The sequence below is a fragment of the Asparagus officinalis genome, chromosome 8, assembly GCF_001876935.1.
Source record: "Asparagus officinalis chromosome 8, Aspof.V1, whole genome shotgun sequence".
NCBI classification, from domain to species: Eukaryota; Viridiplantae; Streptophyta; class Magnoliopsida; order Asparagales; family Asparagaceae; genus Asparagus; species Asparagus officinalis.
The window spans coordinates 81115692-81141803 of record NC_033801.1 but is presented as its reverse complement, the minus strand read 5'-3'; the positions used below and the strand labels follow the sequence as shown (position 1 = coordinate 81141803).

Genomic DNA, 26112 nt, shown 5'->3' with positions numbered 1-26112 from the left:
GGCTGTTTATGGAGGAAAATGAGATCTGGGAGAGTTGGGTTTGTGGGAGAGGAAAAGAACGGGGAGAGTTCGGCGCTGCTTGGAGTTGAAGGGTGTCTGTTGCCGGCAACTAGAGAGAGGGAGAGACAGTCGGAGTTTGTGGGAGGGGAAGGGGGGAGATTGGGGCAGCTGCTGAGGAGGAGAAGGGGAGGGGGTCAGCCTAGGGTTTCACACCCAAAACCTAGGGTTTCACACCTAAATTAGCTAACACAATATTTCATTCATTCATTCAATAATTCATAATTTTGATTACATAGCTCTTTTATAGAGCAATTACATATCCCTCAAATCACTCTAATGAATTCCCTAAAATCGCTCAAATGCCAAAATTAAACCACAATTCAAAATTCAAAAATTCAAATTAACTACTAAAAACTGAAATAGAAAAAGTCAAATGACAAATAGAGAAAGTTACAATTGTTGTCCTCATTAGGAGTACTCCTGAAGTCCTATGTGGTTGTAGAAAACCTTGAAATTAATGAAAGAATTTTATAGAAAAGTTATAAGATCCACAATGATTTATGGATCTGAAATTTGAGCAATTAAGAGACAACATGTGCAAAATATGAGGACAGCATAAATGAGACTGTAATCATGGACGAGTGAATATCACAAAGTCATTGGATAAGACATGAGTGTGTTTGTAGGACATTAGATGCGTGAGTTTGTAGGACATTAGAAGTTACTTCTATCGTGGAAAAATGAGAAAGAAATGTTTGAGAGGGTGTAGCCATGTGCAATGGAGACCATCGACTGCACTAATTAGGAGAAGTGATAAGATTATAACTAATCGAGAAAGAAAATTTAGAGGTGGGCTAATAGAACTTGGTCTGAAACTACTAAGAAAAATACGATAATGATTAACTTGCTTCGAGGAGATAGCCCTCAACAAAACCGAGTGGAAGAGTAGGTTTCATGAGCCTAAACCCAAAAAATTAGGATAAAGGCTTTGCTTATTGACATTGTTGTTGTTCAGAGAAGACCATACCCTATGAACATATATTAGTAAAGAAAAGGCACCATATCTCAAAGTTTATATTACCTCTTCCTACTTGAAAAAGTTCAACCAACAGGAGCTCTAGGAAACACAGAAACTCAATCATTTTCTGCTTTAGACATAACCTCCAAACGAATAACATAATAAAATAATGCCTTGTGACTCATCAGGCCTCAGGATCTCAAAATCACAAGGGGATGTTAGTGTTTTAAAGAAAAAGGAGACGTCAAAACAACAAGGTCCATATAACCTGCGGCGAGAGGCACCAAGAAAGGTGATTGCCTGAGTGAAGCAAGGGGTTAAGTATTCACAAAAATCACAAAACATGTAAATAGTGTGGAATTTAAAAATAATAGTAATAAATCATACTGGAAGTAGATGATAACAACAAAATGTATGATGTCATAAACAATGATAGCCAACAAGACATAAATTACTGAAATAAAGTAGTAATCAAATAAGTATCAAATGCTAGTAATTGATGACATACACAGTTTAATTCATAAATTTTGAATTTAATTTCAACATTTGATGTGTTCTTAAAATGCTAGCATAGACATATTACTACGAAACATAATCAGGTAAAGGCAAAATGCTTGTAAAACAGTGAGGGATGCTAAAGTACCTGGTGCATGTAACTTCGAAATGCTTCATTTTCCTTCTTTACTCGCTGTACAAATCTCTTCGGAGCAATAACACCAGTTTTCTTCTTCTGAGAGCTAATCTGCATCAAGAAATGCCCCAGTTAACCCTTGAAAAACATGCACCTTAGAACAGAGTGATTAAATACAATATCAAAATAAGTTCAATCCTATTACAGATGAGACATTAAAGAAGATCTACTCTAAGACACTTGCATGTCAAGCCCAGTAGAGAATACAGATTCTTGAGTATGTTACATTATGAATTGAAAACAGTTATTAACAAAAGGAACTATTTGCAAGCTTTGGTGGATGATGCTAGCCTATTATGATACTATTTAATATAAGGAGTCTTGGAAGTCCAAATAGTAATATCCCTGCCTATATGACTTCTAAACATAGGTCATGGAAGGAGGTCCTAGGATTACCTCGTGACGGGACATTGAGCAGATCATGAAAAATTCACTTTCATAAACATGCTCAAAATTTACATGCTAAACATCAAAAGATATGAATTTGAAGATGCATTCCCGAATTCAAACGTACACTGCAAGCATATTTTTCCAACACAATCCAAAAACGCTTCTGAAAAATCGCATTATTCTAAGCAAAGGCCTCTAGATATTTTTTCCTGCCATGTTCTGTCATAATTTAGATTAAGCCATGTATGTGAATACTGATATTAATATACATAGCTAAAAGAATGACAACGGTTACACAGATCTCTTAAGCATGTCACCTGCTATGTCACAAGAAACTATAATAAGAATTCAAATATAAATTGAATCCAAAAACGCTTATGAAAAAGATCACACTATTCTAAGCAAAGGCCTCTAATTGTTGTTCCCTGTCATGTTCACTGTCATAATTTAGATTGAGTCATCGTATGTGCATATGAAAATAATATACATAGTGAAAAGAATGACAACGGTTACACAGACCTCTTAAGCATATCAGCTGCTATGTCGCAAGAAATTTCTATACAAAAACAACAACAACCAAGCCTTCATCCCAAATGTTTGGGGTCAGCAACATGAATCCTAATTTTCCATTCCATTCTGTTATGGGTCATCTCCTCCGTTAAGTTAGTCTTAATCATATCCTTCTTAATTACTTCTAACCAAATCATTCTAGGTCTACCTCTAGATCTCTCAGCCTCCTAATTGGTGCACTAAGGGGTCTCTGTTATACATGACCAAACCATCTTATTATATTCTCTCTCATTTTATCCTCAATAGGCGCAACCTCAAATTTACTACGGATGTACTCATTTCTTATCCTATCTTTTAATGGATACCCACAAGACCATCACATCATTTTCATTTCTACTACACTCGTTATTTTGAACATGTTATTTTTTAATTGCCCAACACTCTGACCCATAAAGCACAGTTGGTCTTATAACCGTCCTACAGAATTTTTCCTTTAGTTTCATTGGTATTCTACGATCACATAAGAAATTCCTATAAATCAAGAACTTTAATATAACTCGTCAGGATTAGAACTTTCTCTAATATAATTGAATATCGACTACATGCTTCGAACAGCCAGCCAAATTCAAATGACAAAATGACAAAGAAGAATATCTTCCAAGTACCATGCATGCAGTAATTAACCAAAGACCTTTAGGGGCTCTTTGGTTGCTTTTCTATTGTGTGGGTAGAAACTCAAAACAAGAAACGATGGTATTGGGAAATGGAGAGTGAAAGATTGATCGATTGAACATCTGAACTTAAACCCCTCTCACTTATTTTATTCCTAAAAAAGAGCCTTTCCAACTCATTTCTGAGAAATCACCTGCTTTCAGGAAGGTCATTTCCCAAAACATAAATGTTGCCAGACAGAAGAAATGGAAAGGGCTTTGGGAAACCACTTTCCATGGTCGGAGTGGAAAACCTTCTCTGTGGTTTCCCCCCCAACCAAACATCCCCTTGGCGCAATCAATAAGAGTTCAGAATTCAGATATCATAAGACAATATTTGTTTTTCATAACAAAATTAGAGCATCTATATTACTTAATAAATCAAGGGTTGTTCAAACAAATAGCTAGCAGGGAAACTATAGTTCAGAAGATTGAAAAAGTATGTGTCTAGAACTTTGAAGCATGGGGATACTAGAATTATATATGACACGGACACGACGATATAACAAACATGGAAAAGATATTGAAAAAGGTTGTTTAGGAATATACATTTTATTTGTGCAATATAAATGCAAATATACACAAGGAAACGGATATGAGAGGATGGGGCTATACAACACAAATAAGGCAAATCCTATAATTTACATATGTAGTGGGTACAATAATAAGTTAATAACAAATTATATATTTCTGTTCGCTCTCTGAATAGTGACACTTTCTATAGGAACTGAAGAGCATCATAAAAAAGCAATGCAAGATCAAAATAGAATAGTAAAGCCCTCCCTAAAAATTTGATTTAGGTGTTAGATACATGTATGTCATGTCTGATACATTTATTTAGAATATGCTACAAATCGTAGGATATATCAAACAGAACATTCATATCCATCAAGCATCAAAGCGTCCACGTATCACACATGTACCTTATATCGGCACATCTCCTATGTAGATCGGTTCTACATAGGTGTAGATTATTAATTCAGTTTAGGAGTTAAATGTTAATGGGCTTCATCAAGACAAGAATTTAAAAGTTAGCTGCAGATGACAACATCAAGTTGACCAAACAAGTTCTAGTAAGTTATTGAGAAGCTTACCAACAGGCACCGCCAATTTTGAGTGTAAAGAAGTGATGAACATTTTTCCTTATGATTTCTAGATAGGAGAATAAAGCTGCAAAAGATGCATCAAACAACAAGGACACTAGAGAATTCTCATACCTGAGTAAATAGATCTGCCAAACATGTCATAAGATTTTCATCAGAATCTGCCACATTCTTGTTATTCGCATAATACTCTAATAACTGTTCTCGGAAAGGAACACAGAAGTAGAGTGCCTGCAAAGAAAATGAAGTTATCACTCTAAACTGTAAGTGTAATAATTCTAAGTTTTTGGCTAGATATATATAAGGAAAAGTAAAGAGGTTTTTATGCAAAATTGTTAGAGGGCTCTAATAGCAAAAAAGGGCTCTTATAAATAGTAAAAACCCTACCCTAGTTCCTTCATCATATTTCCGTCAGCCTACTCCTCCTTCCTCCCGTCTTTGTCTTGCCGCACAACAAAAAAAACTGATCGGATCTGTTTTGAAGGAGGGTAGGTCAGGATTGTTACACAAATATATACTTCTATATTTAGTAATTACTTTATGTGACAAATTTTTTGTATTAGATTATTTAGATCTTATTTTAGATGATGATTAGTTCGTAGTGGAGCAGTACTCATTTTTCCCACTCTTATAGATTTCATAGGATATCAAATTCATATACCTCGCTGACCTCATGTGTTTAGTAGAATAAGATATTTATTTAGTTTGGTTGGTTAGGAACAGCAGGGTCTTTGTCTTCTCTCTTAAAAGAAAAGAAGCAACTAGGTACGTAAATTATTAGATATTATAGTTCTAGACTTATTAAGAGTTATGTAAATTAATCAATAGGATACTTTTTACAGATGACAGCTTGTATTTATCCTATAGAGGTTCCTACAGGCTCCTCAGAAGCGTCGTGAGAGTTGAATTTTGAATTGTCTTTTGAATTAAGGTAAGTGGTGAATTTATGCATTGTGCACTGCGTATTTTTCATATAGTATTTTACTACGTATGTGCAGATTTATTTCTGATGGATTATATTCTTTTGTGTGATTTACTCACATGTTAATTGTTGATTGGATGAATGCACGTGGTTATTTGGTATAAGCCTATGCTTATTTTATTTGTTAATTGTTGTCTTTTCATATAATAGTAGATTGAGATGCATATGTGATTGATGGATTTCACTATTGGTTGGCCTTAGGCATTTTTGTATAACATATTTAGTTTTACGAACTTTATTTAATTTTCTTAAAGCATATGCATCTCAGGTCAATATACCGGTATATGACGGATATAAGCAAGTTATTAAAACAGAGCTCAATGTGTATCTATGAGGTTTTGTTTTAGTGCTAAGAACCCAAATTTGGGTCTCACCGTCCTGGAACCACGGGCTTAATTATTGTGGGGTTTACCGAGTTAACCGAAGTTGACCGCATTGAAACGTACCCTGCTTATTTCCATTTCATGAGTTTTTTTTAGTTTCCTTAAATGTTTACATTAAGTAGTAGAGTTCATTGATGATTCTCTATCATTCTTATATTTGCTTATCATTTGTCGAAATATTTGAATTTTTATAAAATCAGTATTTAATGTATGAATTTATCCACTTATTGAGTTGTGAACTCATTGTGTTGTTTTCATTCTTTTCAGAGACTCATGTTTAGGTAGAATTGATAAAAAAATTTCAAATTCTTAGAACGGATTAAGGAATAAAATTCAGAATTATTATTATCTTTTAGGTGAAGGTTGAATAAAGTCTTTGATGTTTAGTTGATATTAAGAGTTTTGTAATAATGAGATTTTTCCTTTAGGTCGAGTTTTATTTCAAGTTGACGAAAATTTGTTATATCAAGTTAATTGGATTAATGTTGACTTTTTGGATTATAGAGAATATTTATTGTTGGTGTTAGATCAATGAAGAGATTATTTTGATGGTCTTTTAATGAATGCATATTTTGGAGGATTTTTCACAGGTTTAGTCCGGCTCTAATATTCCTTTTAGGTTTGGAATTTGGGTCGTGATAGTAAAAAAAATTATCAAATCGAACTTTACCCAAACAATAAAGGTATAACCTCTAAAAATATAGCTCCATGGGATGTCATTACAAGACAGCATTACATAAATAATTTGTGATTAGAAGTAATCTGAAGGGTACTCTTGCATGGAGGATAGTGGAAAGCTGATTATAACAAAATTAAAGAGATGATGAAGATTATTCATTTTGATTAAGGTAATAATTAGCCAATAAAAAATTATAGCAACCCTTTGAAAATGACTAGGTATCATACATAAACTCTATAACTATCATAAAATGTTTAATAGCAGATTATCCTAGAAGAATACAAGAAACAACCATTTTAGATCATATTTTTTCCTTCCTCAAGAATAAAACAGCAGCAATTGAAGGTCCAATGACAAAGTCAACCCTACAGTTGCATCATATATAAATTTGATGGGAAAGAGCTTGTAGCACCTTATGCTAACAGATAAGATATATAGCATGTCAAAATGACATTATTGTACATTGAACAAGATTGAAGTCTGATTGATTTCTGAATAACAAGGTTTTGAAAGACAGGATATGCAAGAAAAACACAGCACCGCTCACCCTATGTTGCATAGACATGGGTACCACTAGGGATGCCCGTACAGGCACGACAAATTTTTAAAAGATAGGGTCCGAGACACTGACATATACATATATTGAATTATAATTTACATAAGATCAATAATATGTTTTCATCCACATGTTATGAGAATTAAATTCCTATAACATTTTATGTTTCTTTTGTAATATATAGAATAAAATTTGGAAACGAAATCATAGTCCTGAACAAAGTATGGAATGAAACGACCTAACCTATGCCTAACAAGTTTTAGAAAGTTAAAGTGAAGTATAGGATGAACTCCCAAAAAGTTTATAATGAGTGTTTTAAATTAAAACATGTATTATATAACTGAGTACATGTCTGATTAATTATATGCACATATTGAAGGAGTGTCGATGTTCAATATGGGTATGTAAGATGATAGAAGTACCCAAGGAGTGTCTGAGTGTCAGTGACTGATATGTATCAGGTACAGGTACCACTTCATGATAGAAGTACCCAGGTACATTGTGTTAAGCATCCCCAATATGGTCGATATATCGATTGATATATCCCTTTATTAGGTTTCCTGCAAAACGATATTGTTTCAATATCCTTCTCCACTTTTTAGCAATTCTTTGGGATATATCTCTAATCAAGCTTATTGAGGCGCGCGCCCCGGGCGCGGGGCGCTTCGGCCTGGGGGAAATGCGCCCCGCACGCGAGGCGCGCGCTATGTAACATACTCTTTTTTTTTAAATAATTTACATAATTACATATTTATATCATGTAATATACTCTTTCTTACTAGTTGCTAATCTATTTTCATTTTTTCATGTTTAACCTATAAAAAGAAAATAATAATTAGTAATTTAGTATACTTGTTTGCTAATTGTAACTTCCTTCTCTAATTAGCATGCTAACTAGCAAATTATGAACATATAAATATGTAATTGTTACATTCATTCTTCATCTTTTCATGCTAAGCAGCAAATATCAATTAAGAATACTAACTAGAAAATTATGAACAGTCATGTTTGTTAATTATATTTCTTAGTCTTTTATGTGATAATTTATAAGCATATGTTCATAATTGTTAATCACTTAATTTGATGATTTAAATACATGTTTCTTGTATCTTTTTTGTTACTTTAAAAATTCAGTTAGCATAATTTGATGATTTAAGTTGATATTCTCATAATTTTGGATGTAGGTAACTAATATGTTGCTTATATGTTTCTGTCTTATGATGTTGGCAAATATTAGTTTGAGTTATGTGCCTCAATTAGTGAGGCGTGCGTCTCGTTGTGCGCCTTGCGCATGGTACGCGTAAGGGACCTTTGCGCCCCGCATTGCGCCTTGCGCCTCAATAACATTGTCTCCAATATGGCTAATATCTAGGCCGATATATCCTTTTATAAGGCTTACTGCAAAACGATGTTATGTCAATATCTTTTATCACTTTTTAGCAATCTTTAGGGATATATCCCTGACATGGCCAATATATCAGCCGATATGTCTTTTTATATGGCTTGTCCTAAAATAATATAGTTCTGCAAAATGTATTTAATGTTTTTAGCATATTCTACCCCTATGAAGTTTTTTAGCAAATTTGAGTAAGCTCTTTTCCGAACATATATTATTTACATTTTCGTATGATAAGATTTCATTAAATATGTTTAGATTACATTTTAGGATATTACATTATATATGCATATCATCATTCAATGCAACTTAATACTTCAATATAGCAAATATTATTTCTGAAAAAAGGGCAATGCAAGCATTTGCTTTTATTGTCCCCAGTTGTGATGGTGCTCCTATGAGTCCTAATTTCAACAAGCACAAATAATTTGTCCATGAAATTGACAAAAATTCTAACTGATCCCAAATTCCAAATGCCAACTACTGCACAAACAAATCAAACTAAATTTCCAGATACTCATCTCAATTCCATAACAATGTTGGGGAAGTTAGAAGTAAGTACATCAGGCTAGGGCTCAAGATTCAAATCTTTAATCAAAAGGATCAAAAAGGACCAACCAACCTGCAACACGCTGTTACAATAGCAAGTGTTTCCGAAATTCTCTAGGCCAAAATATCTTTCTTCTTCGGGGAACTGATCACCGAGAGCCTTCTCCAGCTTCGAACCCGTAGCTCCCATTACCGTTTCACACTTTCCACCCAATACCCTAACCCTAGTTCCCAATTCTCTGCTCTAATTTTGAGAAATCGACGAGAATTACGGTTTCTAGGGTTTGAAATGAAACATTTTTGTTGAAGGAAAGAAACAGGAAGAAGATGATGAGAGAATTGATCGTGAGAGGATAGTCGAGAAATGGAGTATTTTTTCCGAAAAGATCGGAAACGTTGATTCTGAGGAGATTTAAAGATTGGACGGCTGTTATCTAACGGTTGAGATGGAGTGGGAGAAGTACGTGGCATTGCTTTATTTGTTGGGTTTTGTTGGAGTTTAATGGAGGTTGATTATCAAAGTTTGACAATTTATTAATTGCACTTAGATACCCTATAGTTACCCCCACTTCCCACTTATGGACCCTCACTTGTTTTTTGGCAGCACTTATAAATAGGAGGTGGAGATGGTCAGATATGGTACTTATTATATCTGTATCCGCTTACAAATCACAAAATAGAAAAAAATAGATATAGATATACATCAGTAAAAAAAAATTATATCTATATCAACTAAATATTGGATTCTAACACGAATATGCATGCTAATATAAAAGTGGATACAAAACGGATGTGAGGAAACTAGATAATGTGTGTGTGTGTGTGTGTAGAGAGAGAGAGAGAAATATGGGTATGTTTGGTACCAAGCACAAATTTTGTGCTTGGCAGTGAGGTGGCACAATCACCTCCACTCATTCAAATGGGGAACCGTATTCATATGAGTTGAGGAGTACATGAGGATATGCAACCATTTGAATGAGTGGATGGGATTATGTCACCTCATTACCAAGCATACACATTTTTATATAGCAGCAACTATTTCCGAGAGGGGAATAATGTGAAGAGATTAGTGACAAAAATGCTTATCAAAGATTGATCTATATTAGCTTGAGTAGATTCATACATCGAATTGTTAGTGCAGGTGAGCTATTTGAGATATCAATAAAAAAAAGATGGGTTTTTTGTCTTTGGGCCCAAAGCTTTACCTATCTTTATTTATAAACCCAACTAGTTTCAGATGTACTCATAAACCCATAGAACTATGTGTATTTGCCTCTCAATCCAAAAAGCATTAATACATCCTATATATATACAATATACACAAAAATAAATTATAAACCCTAAACTACCCCCTGCCTTACTCCTCCTCTTTGCTAACTTAACTCCTTTTCATCTTCTCCCTCTTCTCCTTGCTTCGTTTCTCTCTTCTCCTCCTCCATCTCTAAGCATTTAATCTCTCTCCCTCTCTCAAGACCCTCCTCCTTCAAGATCCGCTTTCTGCCCTCTTCAAACTTCTCTTTCATTACAGACTCTTCACTCATGGGCTTCCCCTCTCTCAACTCGGAGCCTAACAAGTAAGACTCATCTGAAACTAAATGGGTATTTCACCGAACAATGAACAAGCATGAAACTAAATCAAGCTAATCAATAAAGAAGCCAAAAAAACACCTAATTTGAGCATTTCATCAAACACATAGTAGACATGAAACCAAACAAAGTTATTCAACTATTAAGCAAGCCAACAAATAATCCCAAGTGGGCATTTCATCAAACACATAACGGGCATGAAACTAAAGAGGCTGCAGCACATTAGATGACCTGCTCTCCCCCCTTTAGCAACGCTAGTACTAAGATGAGTCTTACTTGTTAGGCTCCGAGTTGAGAGAGGGGAAGCCCATGGGTGAAGAGTCTGTAATGAAAGAGAAGTTTGAAGAGGGCAGAGAGCGGATCTTGAAGGAGGAGGGTCTTGAGAGAGGGAGAGAGATTAAATGCTTAGAGATGGAGGAGGAGAAGAGAGAAACGAAGCAAGGAGAAGAGGGAGAAGATGAAAAGGAGTTAAGTTAGCAAAGAGGAGGAGTAAGGCAGGGGTAGTTTAGGGTTTATAATTTATTTTTGTGTATATTGTATATATATAGGATGTATTAATGCTTTTTGGATTGAGAGGCAAATACACATAGTTCTATGGGTTTATGAGTACATCTGAAACTAGTTGGGTTTATAAATAAAGATAGGTAAAGCTTTGGGCCCAAAGACAAAAACCCCTAAAAAGATTGAACTATATATATATGAAGCTGTGGAATCTTTTGATCTGTCTCAACCACAGGCAAGCGTGTATAAAGCTCTTAATTGTTTTTCATTCAAGGTATATTTTGTTTTGATACTCTTAAACTTAGCAGGGAGATCTATCTCAATGCCATCATGAGTTTATACAACTGTAATATAGTGTCAACTCGGAAGTGCTTATTTATTAAAAGAATTCATTATTCTCATTCACCATATATTTCTGTTGTCTGTGTTGTCCATGATTTCAGAGTTATAATTTATTTGACTATGGATTGGATTCATAATACAAATGTGACTATGAATCGTGTTCTCATCTTTGATACTAATAACATACATTAACCCTTATCATATTTTGTGATTAAGTAATCTTTATATATATATATATATATATATATATATATATATATGTGTGTGTGTGTGTGTGTGTGTGTGTGTGTGTGCTGGACTGTGAAAGTTATCTATTTAATACCGTTGGTTATTTATATTACAAAGAAAATTAGGTTTCATACAATATAAGCATTTCTAATTTATTTTACATTTAAGTTTAAAAACTTAGCAAAAGTATTGAAAACATGTATTTAAGCATAAATACTTACAACTGAAACTAAACAATAATTAACGATGCTAAAATTAAGAAAGACAACAAAACTGTATCACAATAGCGCCAACGATGCATAAAAATATGTACACATAAAACAGACCAAAAGACTAAGACTAGCGTTTGCTTTGTACGGAATAAATACCTAAGCAAATACTAAGAAGAGGGATAGATGTAACATTCTCTACGGTCAGGGTATCCATATGATTTTGAAAGGCAAATTGACATAAAAAAGAAGGTTGAAAGGAAACTTTTCAAAGTGTACCAATATTTAGGGAGTAAATATGTGAAGAGCTCCAGGGCATCTAACAACTAACTATATTATAAACAATGTAAGAGCACAGACATATATTTCAGACAAACGGCAAAGAAGAAAGCATCTGTCTACCAGAACCTTCCCACGCTTAGAGCATCCAAGTTCAATTAGACGAGGAAAAATTATTAGCAGTCACTCTTCACAATCCCTAACTGATGTCTGTTAAAGTTTAACATGGTTTGGTGAGAGAAACTGAAACATAACAAGTGTTTGCAGAATGCTACATTTACATGGCAAATAGCGTATTTATATGGATGCTGCACTAGCCAAAGGCAGTCTGGACAACGAGACATGCATTGCAAAGGCTCCACGTGATTTGCGGATGAAATTTGTCATCCTCTGATGAGCAGTTAGCGGACTCAAACCTTTGTTTCTGAGATGCAATCAAAATTATATAATATGGTTAGAGCAATTGAAGATGAATAATACAAATTAATTCTCTGACTCGGGCTAATGAACGATACTATTAATAAGATTAGAAGCAAATTGGTTACTATGCTGAGTAGTCAAGAGCCCAGATTGCAATTAATTTTGCAAAATAGGTGAAGTGTCATCGTTCTTATCTCATGCTCTCCCCTATTTAATCATCGTTAATATCAAATTAGAAGTGCTGATGTTTGTTTGAAATGTGAACAAGTATTCTATAACAGGAACTTAATTCTGAATATACCAGTTTGGTGTTTTAGAGCATTGTATGGAGATTGTAGAGGGAAGTTGGTAAGATATATGAAAATAACCGAAAAGGATGATTTAGTTGTGCACAATAAGAAAAGGAATCGTTTTAATTTGAACAGACTTGTAGTATAAAGAAGAAATAAGTCTCGGCCTTTTACCTTTTAATCAAATGCATAAGGATCATCAGCGTAAGGATTCAACGAACCCTCTGAGAAGAGGTCGCCTATGTTTGCAGGATGGGGTTGGGGCCCTCTGCTAGGTACCTATAAAGAAACAATTGAAGCATTAAGATCAGCATATAGGAAATGGGCAGATACAAGACCTAATAAAAAAACTGAGCATGGGAATTGATCATGAAAGACATTCTGAACTTATCAAATTATACTAAACAGATTTAAGGTCCAAAATACTAAACTATAGTCACAGTTCATAGTGCCAATTTTTATTTCATGCCCATTCACCGAGGACGATGCTGATGCACCAACCTCCAGTAGAAATACTACGAGAAGAAACCCCACAAAGTTCTAAAAATCAGGTTTTGATCAAATAATAGCTTCCTATCATATCCTGCTCTTCCATGATTCCCAGGAAAAAGTGGCTAGGTTAGGTAAATGTTGAATAAATAAACAAATAAAACAAATTAACCATTGCAGCAAGCCAATCCACAGATTCAATGGATGCAAGCTTAAAGCAAAGCATGTTGGCATGCCTGAATATCAATATAAAAGAAATTATTTATTCTCCTGTATATATGAAAGATATTACCACAAAGAACTGTATGTCAACATACATAGAGGAACATATACTTTTATGTAATTATTACAAATCCACTCCAAATGTTCATGTTGGATTTACTGTTACACAATGTATTTTCTTAACGAAAATAAAAACTTTTGAGAAAGTGCTGGTGTATAGATTTCTAATTTCACCTGAAAAGCTGTTTTCTTCAATCCCTCTACTCATTTTCCTGTTTTTGGTGTTTTTAGTTTATCATAACTTCTCTCCTTTCCATTTACTATTAGTCCAATGTTTTCGTGTCAATATGTACTATATCCTCAATAGTTTTATTAAATTATACTCCATATATTCTGTTTTGTTTATACTAATCATAAATCCTTTATATTAGAGAGCTTCTCTCTACCTTTCTACTTTACACATCATCCCTTTCTTAGTCTCATCAACTAATACTATCATCAGCAAATAACGTACACCACGAGACTTCATCTTCAGTATTCCTAGTAAGTTCGTTCATAACTATGCGAAAAAGATAAGAGCTTAAAGCCAATCCTTGATGTAAACCTATGGTAATAGGAAATGACTTTGTTCCTCATTCATTTGTTCTCACCATAGTTGTTAATATCATACATTTATTTAATCGCATCAATAAATGTACCAGATGCAAGTTTCTGGTCTAAAATCCACTAGACTATATCCCTAGACACTCTGTTGCAAGCTTTCTTAGACTAAGGGTGAATACAGAAATAAGATGGACTCTTAAGGTCATTATAAGATCAATGCTGTTTATTAAAATCACAGGTTATCCATTTCCACATGTTAATACTACCAACCAAAGTTTTGAAATCTTTCTGAAACGTGATACCTTCCCACGTTAACAGATGATAGACCACGATGGATAACTGAACTAATTACGACAATCTAATAGTCCTGCATTCATAAGTGAGAGGCTCAAATATAATAGATGGTTAACAATATTTGTACCTTTGTCATTTTGGTGACATTCTTGCTTGCATCAGGGGTCCTGGTACGTGCTGTCTTATGAGGATTGGGTTCCTGAAAGGCCATGACAAAGATGTAACAATAAACTAAATGCAAGCAATAATCTGCAATTTATAAGTCAATGACACTTTCTCAAGTGAGGATCTATATACCCCAAACATCACAGTGCTCTTTGTTCTTCTGCGCTTTGTGACTGTTTGCCCATTTGATGTCTCAACTTCATATTCATGGCGTGTTACCTAAAGCAAAATAATCAAAGTGAATCAACTTGTTAAATGTACAATCCTACAAGGTTTGTGAGTTTCAACAATCACTTAATAATTGTAACTTGTAAGACGTAAGGCTGACGGCTAATTATGTCTATGTCATTGAAATTATCTATAGTAGTTCAGAAGCAGTTACACTGGATTAAAGTAAACAGTAGCAGATTGACATGAAACATTATGGCATCTAGAGGTACCACTGGAAGAACAAATTCACCTTCTTCCTGTGCTTGGGTATGTTAATTACATTTCCTGTGTTTCCCTTCTTCAGTAGGTTTGCCACAGGTGTGCGCATTAATCCTGATAAATTTGCATCCTGAAGTTTATAGACAAGAAATAACAGTTAGGACATTCATCAGAAATTGGACAAGTTCCATGACTAGTTACTAAGAGAATGATGGAGAAACACCTTCATTCTACTTTCAGGACTTGTCAAAGAGATCCTGTGTTCTTTTCCACCATAAGGATCTTTCATTTTAATTGATGAAACAGAATATTCCTGAAATAATTGAACCAGTGGAGACAACTTTAATTCTCAAAGAGCATTTTTCGTATATATATTGAATGATTAATTTATAAATATGTCAATTTTTCTATTAGTAAATTGAGTCTAGTAGATAGACTTCTCAATATAACATAAGAATATGTTCACAGTATATAACATTAGAAGCAATAGCTTTAAACTCTATTCTAGTACATGGCTAGATATGATTATACCAAGACCTTTTTAGAGTTTACTTCTTGGTCATCTTGCTGGCTTTCGCCCATAACTTTCCACTGTAATTGTAATAGTGCTCTCTGCTTCTCCTCCTGTAAAGCAGGCCATTCAATATTTAATTAAGTGGTAACCTTACAGTCAATCCTCTAATCGAATGCATACCTTTGATCTTTGGAGCTCTAATTCCTCCTGTAATCTTTTGCAGTCATCATCGTGCTGCAGCTTCACAGATTTCATTTGAATTTCATGTTCTCTCCTCAGTGATGAAGTTCTCTACAAAGATTCAAAATTTACAAAAGTAAGATCATGAAAAAGGAAAAAGGGAATAAAGCTCCTAGATAACATACTGTCATAGGATATAGTACCTCCCTCATCTCATTTTCAGCTTGAAGCTGGATTCTCTGCAGCTCTTCCTTCTGATGAGCTCGAAGGTTTGATTCTTTCTGATCATATTCTTGCTGGATTTTACTAATCTACAAGCAGGCAAAATAGGTCCAACAGTTGCCTTCCAAAAATGAATTTATATTGTTTTACATACATTCATATATGCTTATTTATATTACATGTGTGTCTCATATGTAACACTATTACTAAGACATTGAAAAGAGCAGATTCTTCTAAATAACAATTACCATTTCCGAATCGAGATAAAATTTTAACAAGGAAATAAGCATTTTACACAGAGAGTAATGTGGAAAATATGGAGTTTCTGTATCAAAATGCATTGTTATCAGGGAGGTGATAAGTAAAACGAGTAGCCAACACGATTTATAGAAATGTTTTTTTTTCCCTCAGTGGAAAGAGGATTGGGGCCCCCACATTATTACTCAAAAACAGTGTGAATATTACTTTCCAAAATGCATGCATTACTTCACTTGTCACCCAATTAGCAATAACATTAGCTCATCATACAATCCTTTTTCATAGATATGTTTTGACGTATTTGAGATCTATCTCCAATCAGTGTGAGGAAACTTATAGCAAGGGACACAAAGCCTTGTCCAAGTCAAATTAGACCAAAAATTGGTGCATTGCTTTCTGCAAAATATCGCCACTATGTTTTATTTTGGAACTAAAAGTTGGCCCGACCAAGCATACTATTGAATAATTACAACATGCTATTGAATAATTACCACATTATGAACTTAGTAGATATTAAAGGTTTTGGAATTTATCAACAACTTTACAAGTTTCATCAAAGAAATAAAAAACATCTACAATCCCAGTCCTCAGTCGTCTTAGTTATAGTGCAATGTAATAAAAGGTACTATGTCATGTCAACCACAAATCAGTTTGTGCATCTCCAACTGACTCCGGTTTCCTTTTAACATGATGTTTTCTAAAGAGGTAAAACTCTTCTACTGCAAAAAGGATATCAAACTTAATTTCAAAGCATATGTTGTTATCTGTAAGAATTTAACCAGGAAAATGTAGTGCTCCTGTCTTGGATGCCTAAACATCATAACAAGTATTCAACTTTGACTATGAAATGATACATAGCTGACGGTCCTCTACTTTATATTTCTTCTACTTGTGAACACAGGTTTCTGCAGCATCAGTATTGCAGCCAATTGTGAACATTTAACTATATTATGGCATGTATAAAGTTACTAATCTTAGTTCTTTTCAAGTCTTTGCCCAAAAGAATCTATATCATGTTGAGTTGAAGAGTGTTGTAGAGTAAAAGTCCTTTTTCATTGAAACTAGTAATATATTTGTAAATAAATACAAAAGGAAGAAGATGAACAATGGATCTAACCAATCCTCTCGAAAAATAATAGAAATAAAGGAGGCTTTTCAAAGAACAATGCCAAGCGACCGCATCAAATCCATGTATAAAGCCAGAAAAGGGGCTTTCTTCGTCCATGATAGTTCACCAACTTGTTATTAATACTTTTTTTAATAGAAAATTAGTTTTTGCCTTAAGATTCACAGCACATACCAATGCAGCATGTTCCTCCTTAACAGTCAACAAGCACTTCTGGGCTTCTTCTTTATGTTCTGAAATTCTTTCATCACATTTTCTTTCCATTTCTTTAATGAGTTTGTCTGCCTGAAAATTTTGGAAAATTTTAGGGGAAGAAGCTAATATTGAAAGATGAAATCATCTAGAATCAGCATATCAAAGAAATAGCAAACCTTTTCTTTTTCCACTCTTCCAATCTCCAGTTTCTCCTCTTCATACTTTCTCCGGATCTCGTTGATTGCCTGCATTTAGTCTTCTAAATAAATTGATTGGTTGAACATAAAGAAAGATAACAATAACATTATAATATTTCCTAGTACCTGGTCATTTCTCTGAGAAAGTTCCTTTAAATGCTTTGACAATTCAAGTTGTTTCCCCTCGAGCATTAACTCAAAATGTTTTCTTTCTTCAGTAAGTTTGCCTTCAGCTGCAATAAGTGATGCATGAATCTGGAAAAGGATGATCAGCATGATTAGAAGTATAAGTCAAAACTATAATTCCATGATGCTGATTTGACTAGTCATTCATAACCTCAGCTTTTTGCTCTTCCAACACTTTCTCTTTGTCCAAGAAACTTGCATGAACCTGTTCCTTGTCATTTAAAACATTACGTAGATTGCTAATTTCATTCTCCAGTGATTTGACCTCCTGATCCTTTGTCATAATCTCATCCCTCAAGGCTCCTGCTTCTGCATCTCTTTCCTGCGATAGTGATTGAACCTTGTCCTCAAGATTGTGATTTTCTGTCTCTAATTTAGAGATCTTCTGTAACAGATCTTGCTGCAAAGTTGAGTAGCATTTATTAGAGAGTGTAAGATACCAGTCCACTATATATCTTCATGTACATGTTAAACTTGACAAACCATATGATCTTCAGTGACACCAGAAGCTTCTGTTAGAACTTTAACTCTCTCTTTTAAGTCAACAACTAACTTCTCTGATTCAGTCTTCTTTGAAACAAGAACTTCCACTTCAGACTCCAATGTGCGAGTTTTATCTTCTACTAAGCGACACTCTTCCGCATGCTGTACCATAGTGAACTCTTGAGATTTCTGAAGCTCCATGATCTTCTCTTTCAGATCTCCAATTTCTGCTCTTAAGGCATCATTTTCAGATCTTATGCCCAAAAACTGTCCATGTAGCTTGTCAAAGTTTCCTTGAGCACATTTTAAGGCCAAATTCTTCTCCTGCTGGGCCAATTCACAGAAAGTTTCAAATGAAGAGACCATTTTAGTAACATAATTTGAAACAGTCAGGCTCTCTTTGTCCAAATCAACTACTTTGGACATCAAACCGCAAACCAAATCTTCAAGGTGCTTGATCTCCTGAAGCGATTTGTCTACTTGTAGTATTAAATCTTGATTATTGCATTCTAAATCACACTTCTCTTTTCTTAAAACCTCCTCAGAAGACCTCAAGCGATTACATGTTTCTTCTTTCAGTATCAGATCCTGCTGCACTTCATGCAACTGGCAATCTACAGTCTGGAGGTGTCTCTTATTTTCTTCAGTAGCATTTTCTAACTGTCTGATAAGAGCATCTACATGCAAACCATGGCTTGTTTAATTTTGGGATAAGGACTAAACCCAACAAGATGTTTTAGTTAATAAAACAAGGTATGCGACAAGTACAATGAATAAAGGCAATAAAGTTCTTTCATTACTTAAAGAAAAGACAAAATAGTCCTCTTCTTATGCTTCAATATCTGGTTAACATCAACTACTTGCTGGAACCATTATGTCAGACACTGGCAATCTTTCTTTCTTTCTTTTTTTTTTGGTTGCCATTGTGCTCACGTCAGATGGTTCGTTGAGGATTTATAGTTCTCTTACTAATCGTTGAACAAGCTGTGCTTATGAATGACAGGTTTAAGAAGAAATTTAATAATTCCTTCTGTATGAAGGACTTGGGACCCGCAAAGCAAATATTCTGCATGCATATATCGCATACCAAGAGAGCAAGAGATTTTGGTAATTACAGAAAAAGCACATTGAGAAGTTTAATATGAGTAGGCAGAAGGCATATGGTTCTCCACTTGGTAATCACTTCAAAATGAATTATGTTGAGTGTCCCTATAGTGATGAGAAAAGGGAGAAGATAAAGAATGTTCATCGTGCTCCGGCTATTGGATGTTTAATGTATGTGATGTTATTGCCAGTGGAATTCTTGCCAATCCAACAAGAGAACATTACACAGCAGCGGAGTGGATTCTCATATATCTTAGAGGTAATTCTAAAGTATGTTAACGCTGTGGAGGGGTTTTCAATAGAATGGGCTGGATATACAGATACAGATATGACAAGCATTAACACAAGGAGGTATATTTCAGGTTTCTTGTTGACTTCTCCAGTGGCATCTCTAGGCAGTCCAGATTGCAGAATCGTGTTTCTCTGTCTAGTAATGTAGCACTACAGAAGTTCGCAAGTAGATGTTGTTGATGAAGAGATTATAGGAGAGTTGGACTTGAAGCAGGATAACTATGTCAGGATGTGGTTTAATGTGATAGAGCTCCATTTTCCTTAGTAAACAATTTAAGTTTGTGTTCCAAGTCAAAGCATAATGATGTCAGATACAACTAGATCAGGGATGTGTTCGGTGAGAAGTTTCCGATTTCAGTAGATACATTCTAATTTCAAAAGATAATGGTGTAGAAATGTTGAAGAAGCCTATATCGAAGGTAAAACATATGTATGACATGCTGACAATTGACCGACATGAATTCTTGGTAAGGAGTCATAATTGATGTCTCCCCCATCAAGTGGACTGGACTGTTATTAGCTTAGCCTAATTGCGGGCCCACTTGCTGACCCTCTACCTTTACCATACAGAAAAGAAGAGGGAGAGTCTCCCTTTATAGTGGCAGCATCTGCCCCCACGAAGCTGTGCAGATTAGACCCAAACATAAAATAAATCTTTGCAGAGGGAATCCACAGTAAGGACAAAGACTGAATGAGAGAGAAGATAAAGAAGAAATTCATGATTCTATTATGCTCCAATTACACTATTACAGTGATTTCTGTGGCATCTTCACCACATAGTAATTCCGTCATGTGCACAATGTCGGATTCTCCAAAGACAATGGGGAAAATTGGTGAATTGTGTACTCTTGAGGTAACCTTGTGTGACTGTGTTTTTGGATATCCCTCTAAGTTGTAGATCGTCAAGTTTTGGGCATAAACTTGAGGAATGAGAAAAATTTTTTATGCTTTTATTTGATAGTGGAGTGATCCTTGTTGATTGCCCTGTATATGCAGGCCATAGTGCGAAACCACTGGGTCTTGGTCTTCTGTGTTTTCTTGATTGCCTAATTTTATCGATTATTGCATTGTGCTTAGAATTTTAGTGAGTTAGTTAGTCTGCAAAAAGTCATTTTTTTAATGTCTTTCTCAATAAATAGATCAGAGAGCATAGAAGGTTGGCTGGAAATGACTAAATAGGATAAACTTCCACTAAAATAACACACGTCTAGACAAAAGAAATCTTCTTATGTCTCTAGTTATTCAAAAGAAATCTTCTTATGTCTCTAGTTATTCTTCTTGTAGAAACTTTGTCAAAGATCCAGTTGATGCTGCCTCCTCGAGGCAGGCTCTGAGTAGGATTACCATAGGAGCATGTAACCATAAGCACAATTCAAAATAGTATGAGATGACCATCTATGACAAAAAGAGGAGAAGTTACCTTTTCCCTTAATAATGTTACCACTTGTACACTGTTCATCCGTTATTTTTTTCTCCATTTCCTCTTTCTCATGTCTAAGTTCCATAATCTTTTCTTCACCTGATAGAAGGAAAAAGAATGCACATATATCATAACAGAAACATGGAATTGACATACATTTCCATATGATCACTGTAACATCCTACTTATCCAATTAATATAGCTTCCACAAGTTACTAGAAGAAATATACTAACAGTTAAGATTTATCGGAAAGAGATTACTAAGAGGGATTACTTTTGTCGCTCCATAAGATGTACTTGTTGAAGCATGCTGTTCACAGAACTAAAGATCTTAGAGCAGGATTGTCAAAGCAGAAAAATATCCTCGTGGAATACTGTTTGGGCCATAGAATTCTCATAATTAAGCGAACTTAATAAAAGGCTGATCCAAAAAAAAATGTGTGAAGCATGTAAATCTGGAGATCAAGGTTCAAGTACGTAATTTTTATCTCAGTTTGGATGTATATAAAGGTATAGGCATCCCAACATAAGGCCATTTTGGTTTTTGCATATGTGGGGACTAAATAGTTCATAATACAAACATATAAATGGAGTTAAATTAGGAGAAGTGAATCTACAGCACAAATAACCCATTAAATAACCCAAACCAATAGGGTAGGCATTCATTAAAGTTAAATGAAAATCACAGTAGAAGTTACATTAAGGAATATCAAATAGTATATTTCATTTCTCTCAAAAAAATAGTATATTTCATGATTACAGATTGAGGATGGCTCTGTTGTTGAGGGGAGATGGTGCAATTAACAATTACCGAGCTGTCTGAAACTAGTTGGAAGCTAACTGAAACTGAAACTGGTAAGAAACTAATGAAAGCTGACTCATACAAATGTATATCAGCAAACTTAACAACCTCAACCATGGAAAACAGATGTCCTGATCTGGAGCAATCCTGGTTGAAACTGAAATTAAACAACTGAAATACTGCTCTTTGTTTGAAATGGAAACATCGAGAAGAAGCGGTAATTAGACACAAAACTATAAAATTTACAAGTTTGATCATATTGTATGAATATCAAACTAGTTCTGATGGAGGATAAGTTTAACAACAATGAAGAACAGTGTCGGAGCAGATAGGACTGGGCATTGAGCCATAGGTGAACAGAGGACATGAGCTAAAGCAGTATAAAGGCACAAGGCAGATGCTAAAGTCTCAAGTCAAATGAAGGTAAATGAATCATGTAGATGATGACAAGAATTTTGGATTATTCTTTCCTGTTTCTGTTTTAAAGCTTAAGAAACTATTTCACACAAAGAAACAGTAACGTCTCTTGGTGGGAATAAAAGGGTTGCTGTCTCACCTGTTCTGATTGCATTCCCAGCGGATTCTAACTTTGCAGCTAAGTCATTTAACTGAGAGTTGAGTTTCTCAAGCTCTTTTGAGTTATCTAAGATCTTTTCTTCAAAGAACTTCCTGCCTTCCTCAGCTACTTAGCATAAATCATTGAGAAATTAGATCACGCAGAACCTGAAAGATTCGCATAGAGGAAACAGTTTCCCCATACCTGTGCGAGTCTGATCAGTTAGTTGTTCAAGAGTTTCAGTTAGCTGATCACATAGTGCATTTGTTGAAGAGATCTTTGAATCAATTCCCTTCCAGTTCTTTTCGTCTTCCGTTTGCTTTGCTCTAAGCCTAGAATTTTCATTGATTTCTTCTTGTACTTTATCCTCTAACTTGTGTATCTGCTCTGTTGCTTAACTTCCTGCCTTCCTCAGCTACTTAGCATAAATCATTGAGAAATTAGATCACGCAGAACCTGAAAGATTTGCATAGAGGAAACAGTTTCCTCATACCTGTGCGAGTCTGATCAGTTAGTTGTTCAAGAGTTTCAGTTAGCTGATGACATAGTGCATTTGTTGAAGAGATATTTGAATCAATTCCATTCCAGATCTTTTCGTCTTCTGTTTGCTTTGCTTTAAGCCTAGAATTTTCATTGATTTCTTCTTGTACTTTATCCTCTAACTTGTGTATCTGCTCTGTTGCTTTTATCAGCTTCTTGTGCTTCAATTATCATGTCATGATGGGATATATTAGCATAAACCATTTCAAGAAGTTTCAATAAACCTCTTCAAGATTTATTAAAAATAATAAAAAAATTGGAGGCAATTAGAAGTTATGGGACGGCTGACTCAGGATATAAGACTGACATCGGAGTTTACATCATGATGTAACAGGCTCAGCATTTAACATCCCACCTCATATCTAGGTGATGCATGTTTTGACCCAAGGACTTTAGTCAGATAAAGTATGCAATATATATCAATGCCAGAAATAGCCAAAATAGAGTTTTTGGCCTTTGGGGATGTGTGTTTGTATGTTGGGGATGGCAGTTGGGTTTTTTTTTCAATCAGGCAACAAAGGAGTTAAGGTCTTACTGTGTATGGGCAGTGTGTTCTCTAGACCAATTCCTAGTGTGTTTATCTTGAGGACTAGAGCAATGAATATTGTCTGCTACCAAGATAAAGGGTGTCTAACAACGCTAATGAGAAATTTTGACTTGCCATTGGAATCAGCAATGTCGGATGTTTGATATTCCTTGTGTTTATATACATATGGTTTTCAATGCATTAACCTTCCAGTTCTTCTTGAGGGTTAAGCTGCTCTATAGGACATATATTTTCTAATCAAGTGATTGTAATCTTTTTAGTTTTGAGGATGTTCATTCAGATATAGTTGATGAACATGAGGAGCCTCCACCTCACAATTTTATCTCCAAAAGAAAGGATAAAAAGATAAACAGAAAAGGTACTAATTAAATTTGCAGTGACTTAACAAGGGCAATGCAAGAGTGCAACATATAATGAGGACTAAGAAAGCCACAACATGATAAAAACAAAGGATCAAAGCAAACCACAGCAGTGATATATAAAGGATAAATCCTGAACTTCAAAATGAAACAAAAAATAAAAATGAGTTGTAAAGCAGAATGTCTTACTGCGAGTTCAAGGTCAGTTTTGACTGATGCCTGTTCCTGAATTAGTTTCTCTAAAAAATCAAGCACATAAGTAGTAATGGTCAAAAGAAAGAACAGTTTCTCATGGGATAAAAAAGAAAAAAAAAGATGAAAAAAAGCTTCTTTTGCAAAAAAAAAAAAATGGAGGCAACCTGCAGTGCGCTTCAAAGTTGCAAAGCTTCCATAGTTTATGGAATCCACAGGGGGAGTACTTGGAATCACTATCGTTGTCGCTTTTGGCGTTGCTTTTCCTGCTCCAGAAAGAGGTGTTTTCAAGGATCTGAAATGTTCCAAGCTCTTCAAGGCGGGAAACCCTAGCTTCTGCATTACTAACCCCGAGAAAGATCAAAACCCTAGAGACAAAACCTGTGACAATTTGGACCTCCTCTCTGCAAATATCAAGAAAGAGGGGGCGATCAGATCAATTTCGGCTCCAATTCAAAAATTCATACAAAAACACCACTAAAACTCATAAACCTGACCTCGTTCTCGCAAACTCCAAAGAAATGATCTATTCTAGAGTCGAATCCTCTTTCGAACCCCCAAACTCACCGATCAAAACCCAAAGATCAGGATCCTCGTCGTAGATTTGAGCTTCTCGAACCCTAGATAGAAGATCTCTACCAATCACCGGAGAAAATCGAAGATCACATCTCCAACCCCTAAGATCAAGATCACGCCCGTCAATTCACGATCAACCGAGCTCTGATCTTCGGAAATTTCTCTCTTCTCCAGAGAACTTGAAGAAATGATCAGTGAAAACCCTAGATCCAAGACTTTTCGAAATGGAAACCCTAGAAGTTTGCTACAGGGATGAAATTGATGGAAGAACGGAGTAACGACTGAAGACGGAGTTGAAATGAGACTCGAGCGCCAACCTCTCGAATTTATAGAGCCGGAGCAGCTCAAGGCGGGTCGTTATCTGAAAGGGAAAAAACCCCTTAACTTGCTAATAACTACCAAAATGCCCTTTTCATGATGACGTGGCGTATGATGTCAGAAGTGACCAGGCAGCGTCGAGATTGAGAGCGCGCCCGAATTTGGAACGGGTGAAGGTCTGAACTAGGAGTTTATCTCCTGAATTGGTTCATCTACTTTCCTTTATAACTAAAGAAAACCTACGGGTGAACAGTAACTTTTTTGATTTTCCACGTATTTGGCTATAAAAAACTCAAAAACGACAATTCTTCTCACCCCTTCAACCCAACCGTCCATTTCAACCCAATTAAACACCACCGTTTATTGTTACTGCTACCGCTACCGCTTTTCGTTCAAAACCGCTACCGCTATTCCTTCTTCGTTCAAATTAGCCACGTTGCAAAAACTGAGGACACGTTGCTAATTTTCGCCGCTAAAGAGGGCCACGTTCCACCACTTCTTCCCAGTTGATCAGCTTTCCTCTTCTTGCGAGAACTCAGAACATAGTTCATCTTCCGTATGGTCTCAGAGAGAGTTCTTCTTCAGGTAATAATTTTTCTTCATTAGCCTAGAAATTTAAGACTCGATAATAGTATCTTAACGATTTCTTCTGCAATTTACTCTTCCGCATGATAGCTAATGATTTCGTCACTAAGTTTGTTAAAATTGATGCTGTGAATTATTCATAAATTTCAGCTTCTACCTGATAGAACATGCTTTCGTTGAGTGTTTGTTCAAATTGATGCTGAAATCATGTAGACTTATTTTTCTTTTTTTGCTTTAAATTTTCTTCACACTGATGATTTATACTTAGGATTTATGCTAGAAACATTTCTGTATTTTTCCTTCATAGGTATAATTTTTTTCCCACGTTGTGCACATCATACACTAGAACTTAAGATTTATATCATTCAAGTATAGTACTATAAGTTCCCTTCCAATTTATATATTTGATTTTCATGTTTAAAAATTTTCATGCCTA

The 26112-nt window shown here is 35.1% G+C and overlaps 2 protein-coding genes across 4 annotated transcripts in view; both read right to left on the bottom strand.

Annotated features, from left to right (window-relative positions):
• The window catches only part of LOC109819699 (ubiquitin carboxyl-terminal hydrolase 3-like), an 18466-nt gene extending 9120 nt beyond the window's left edge, over nt 1–9346 (bottom strand). Inside the window, exons 1-4 of one of the 2 annotated variants that reach the window (XM_020385521.1) lie at nt 9041–9149; nt 4810–4895; nt 4537–4653; nt 1662–1760 (exon numbers count right to left, since the gene is read on the bottom strand). In XM_020385521.1, coding sequence (XP_020241110.1) covers nt 1662–1760; nt 4537–4566 — 129 coding nt within the window. In that variant the 5' untranslated portion in view covers nt 4567–4653; nt 4810–4895; nt 9041–9149. Of the gene's footprint in view, nt 1–1661; nt 1761–4536; nt 4654–4809; nt 4896–9040 lie in introns of both variants that reach the window. The other variant, XM_020385520.1, reaches the window with a different exon arrangement.
• LOC109822095 (synaptonemal complex protein ZEP1-like) lies at nt 12230–25095 on the bottom strand. Of its 2 annotated transcripts, XM_020388263.1 has the most exons (21): nt 24695–25094; nt 24365–24601; nt 24195–24244; nt 23231–23260; nt 22764–22941; nt 22560–22685; nt 21202–21300; nt 18387–19063; nt 18055–18303; nt 17844–17972; nt 17697–17765; nt 17500–17610; nt 15923–16030; nt 15720–15830; nt 15563–15649; nt 15249–15338; nt 15057–15155; nt 14729–14815; nt 14559–14630; nt 12998–13102; nt 12230–12537 (listed from the first exon to the last, which is right to left on the bottom strand). In XM_020388263.1, exons 2-20 carry the CDS (start codon nt 24537–24539, stop codon nt 13001–13003), a joined length of 2649 nt encoding a protein of 882 aa, XP_020243852.1. In that variant the 5' UTR covers nt 24540–24601; nt 24695–25094; the 3' UTR covers nt 12230–12537; nt 12998–13000. The 2 variants fall into 2 exon arrangements, with proteins under 2 accessions (XP_020243852.1, XP_020243851.1); XM_020388262.1 differs by lacking the exon at nt 22764–22941 and having other exon boundaries at nt 23053–23260; nt 24695–25095.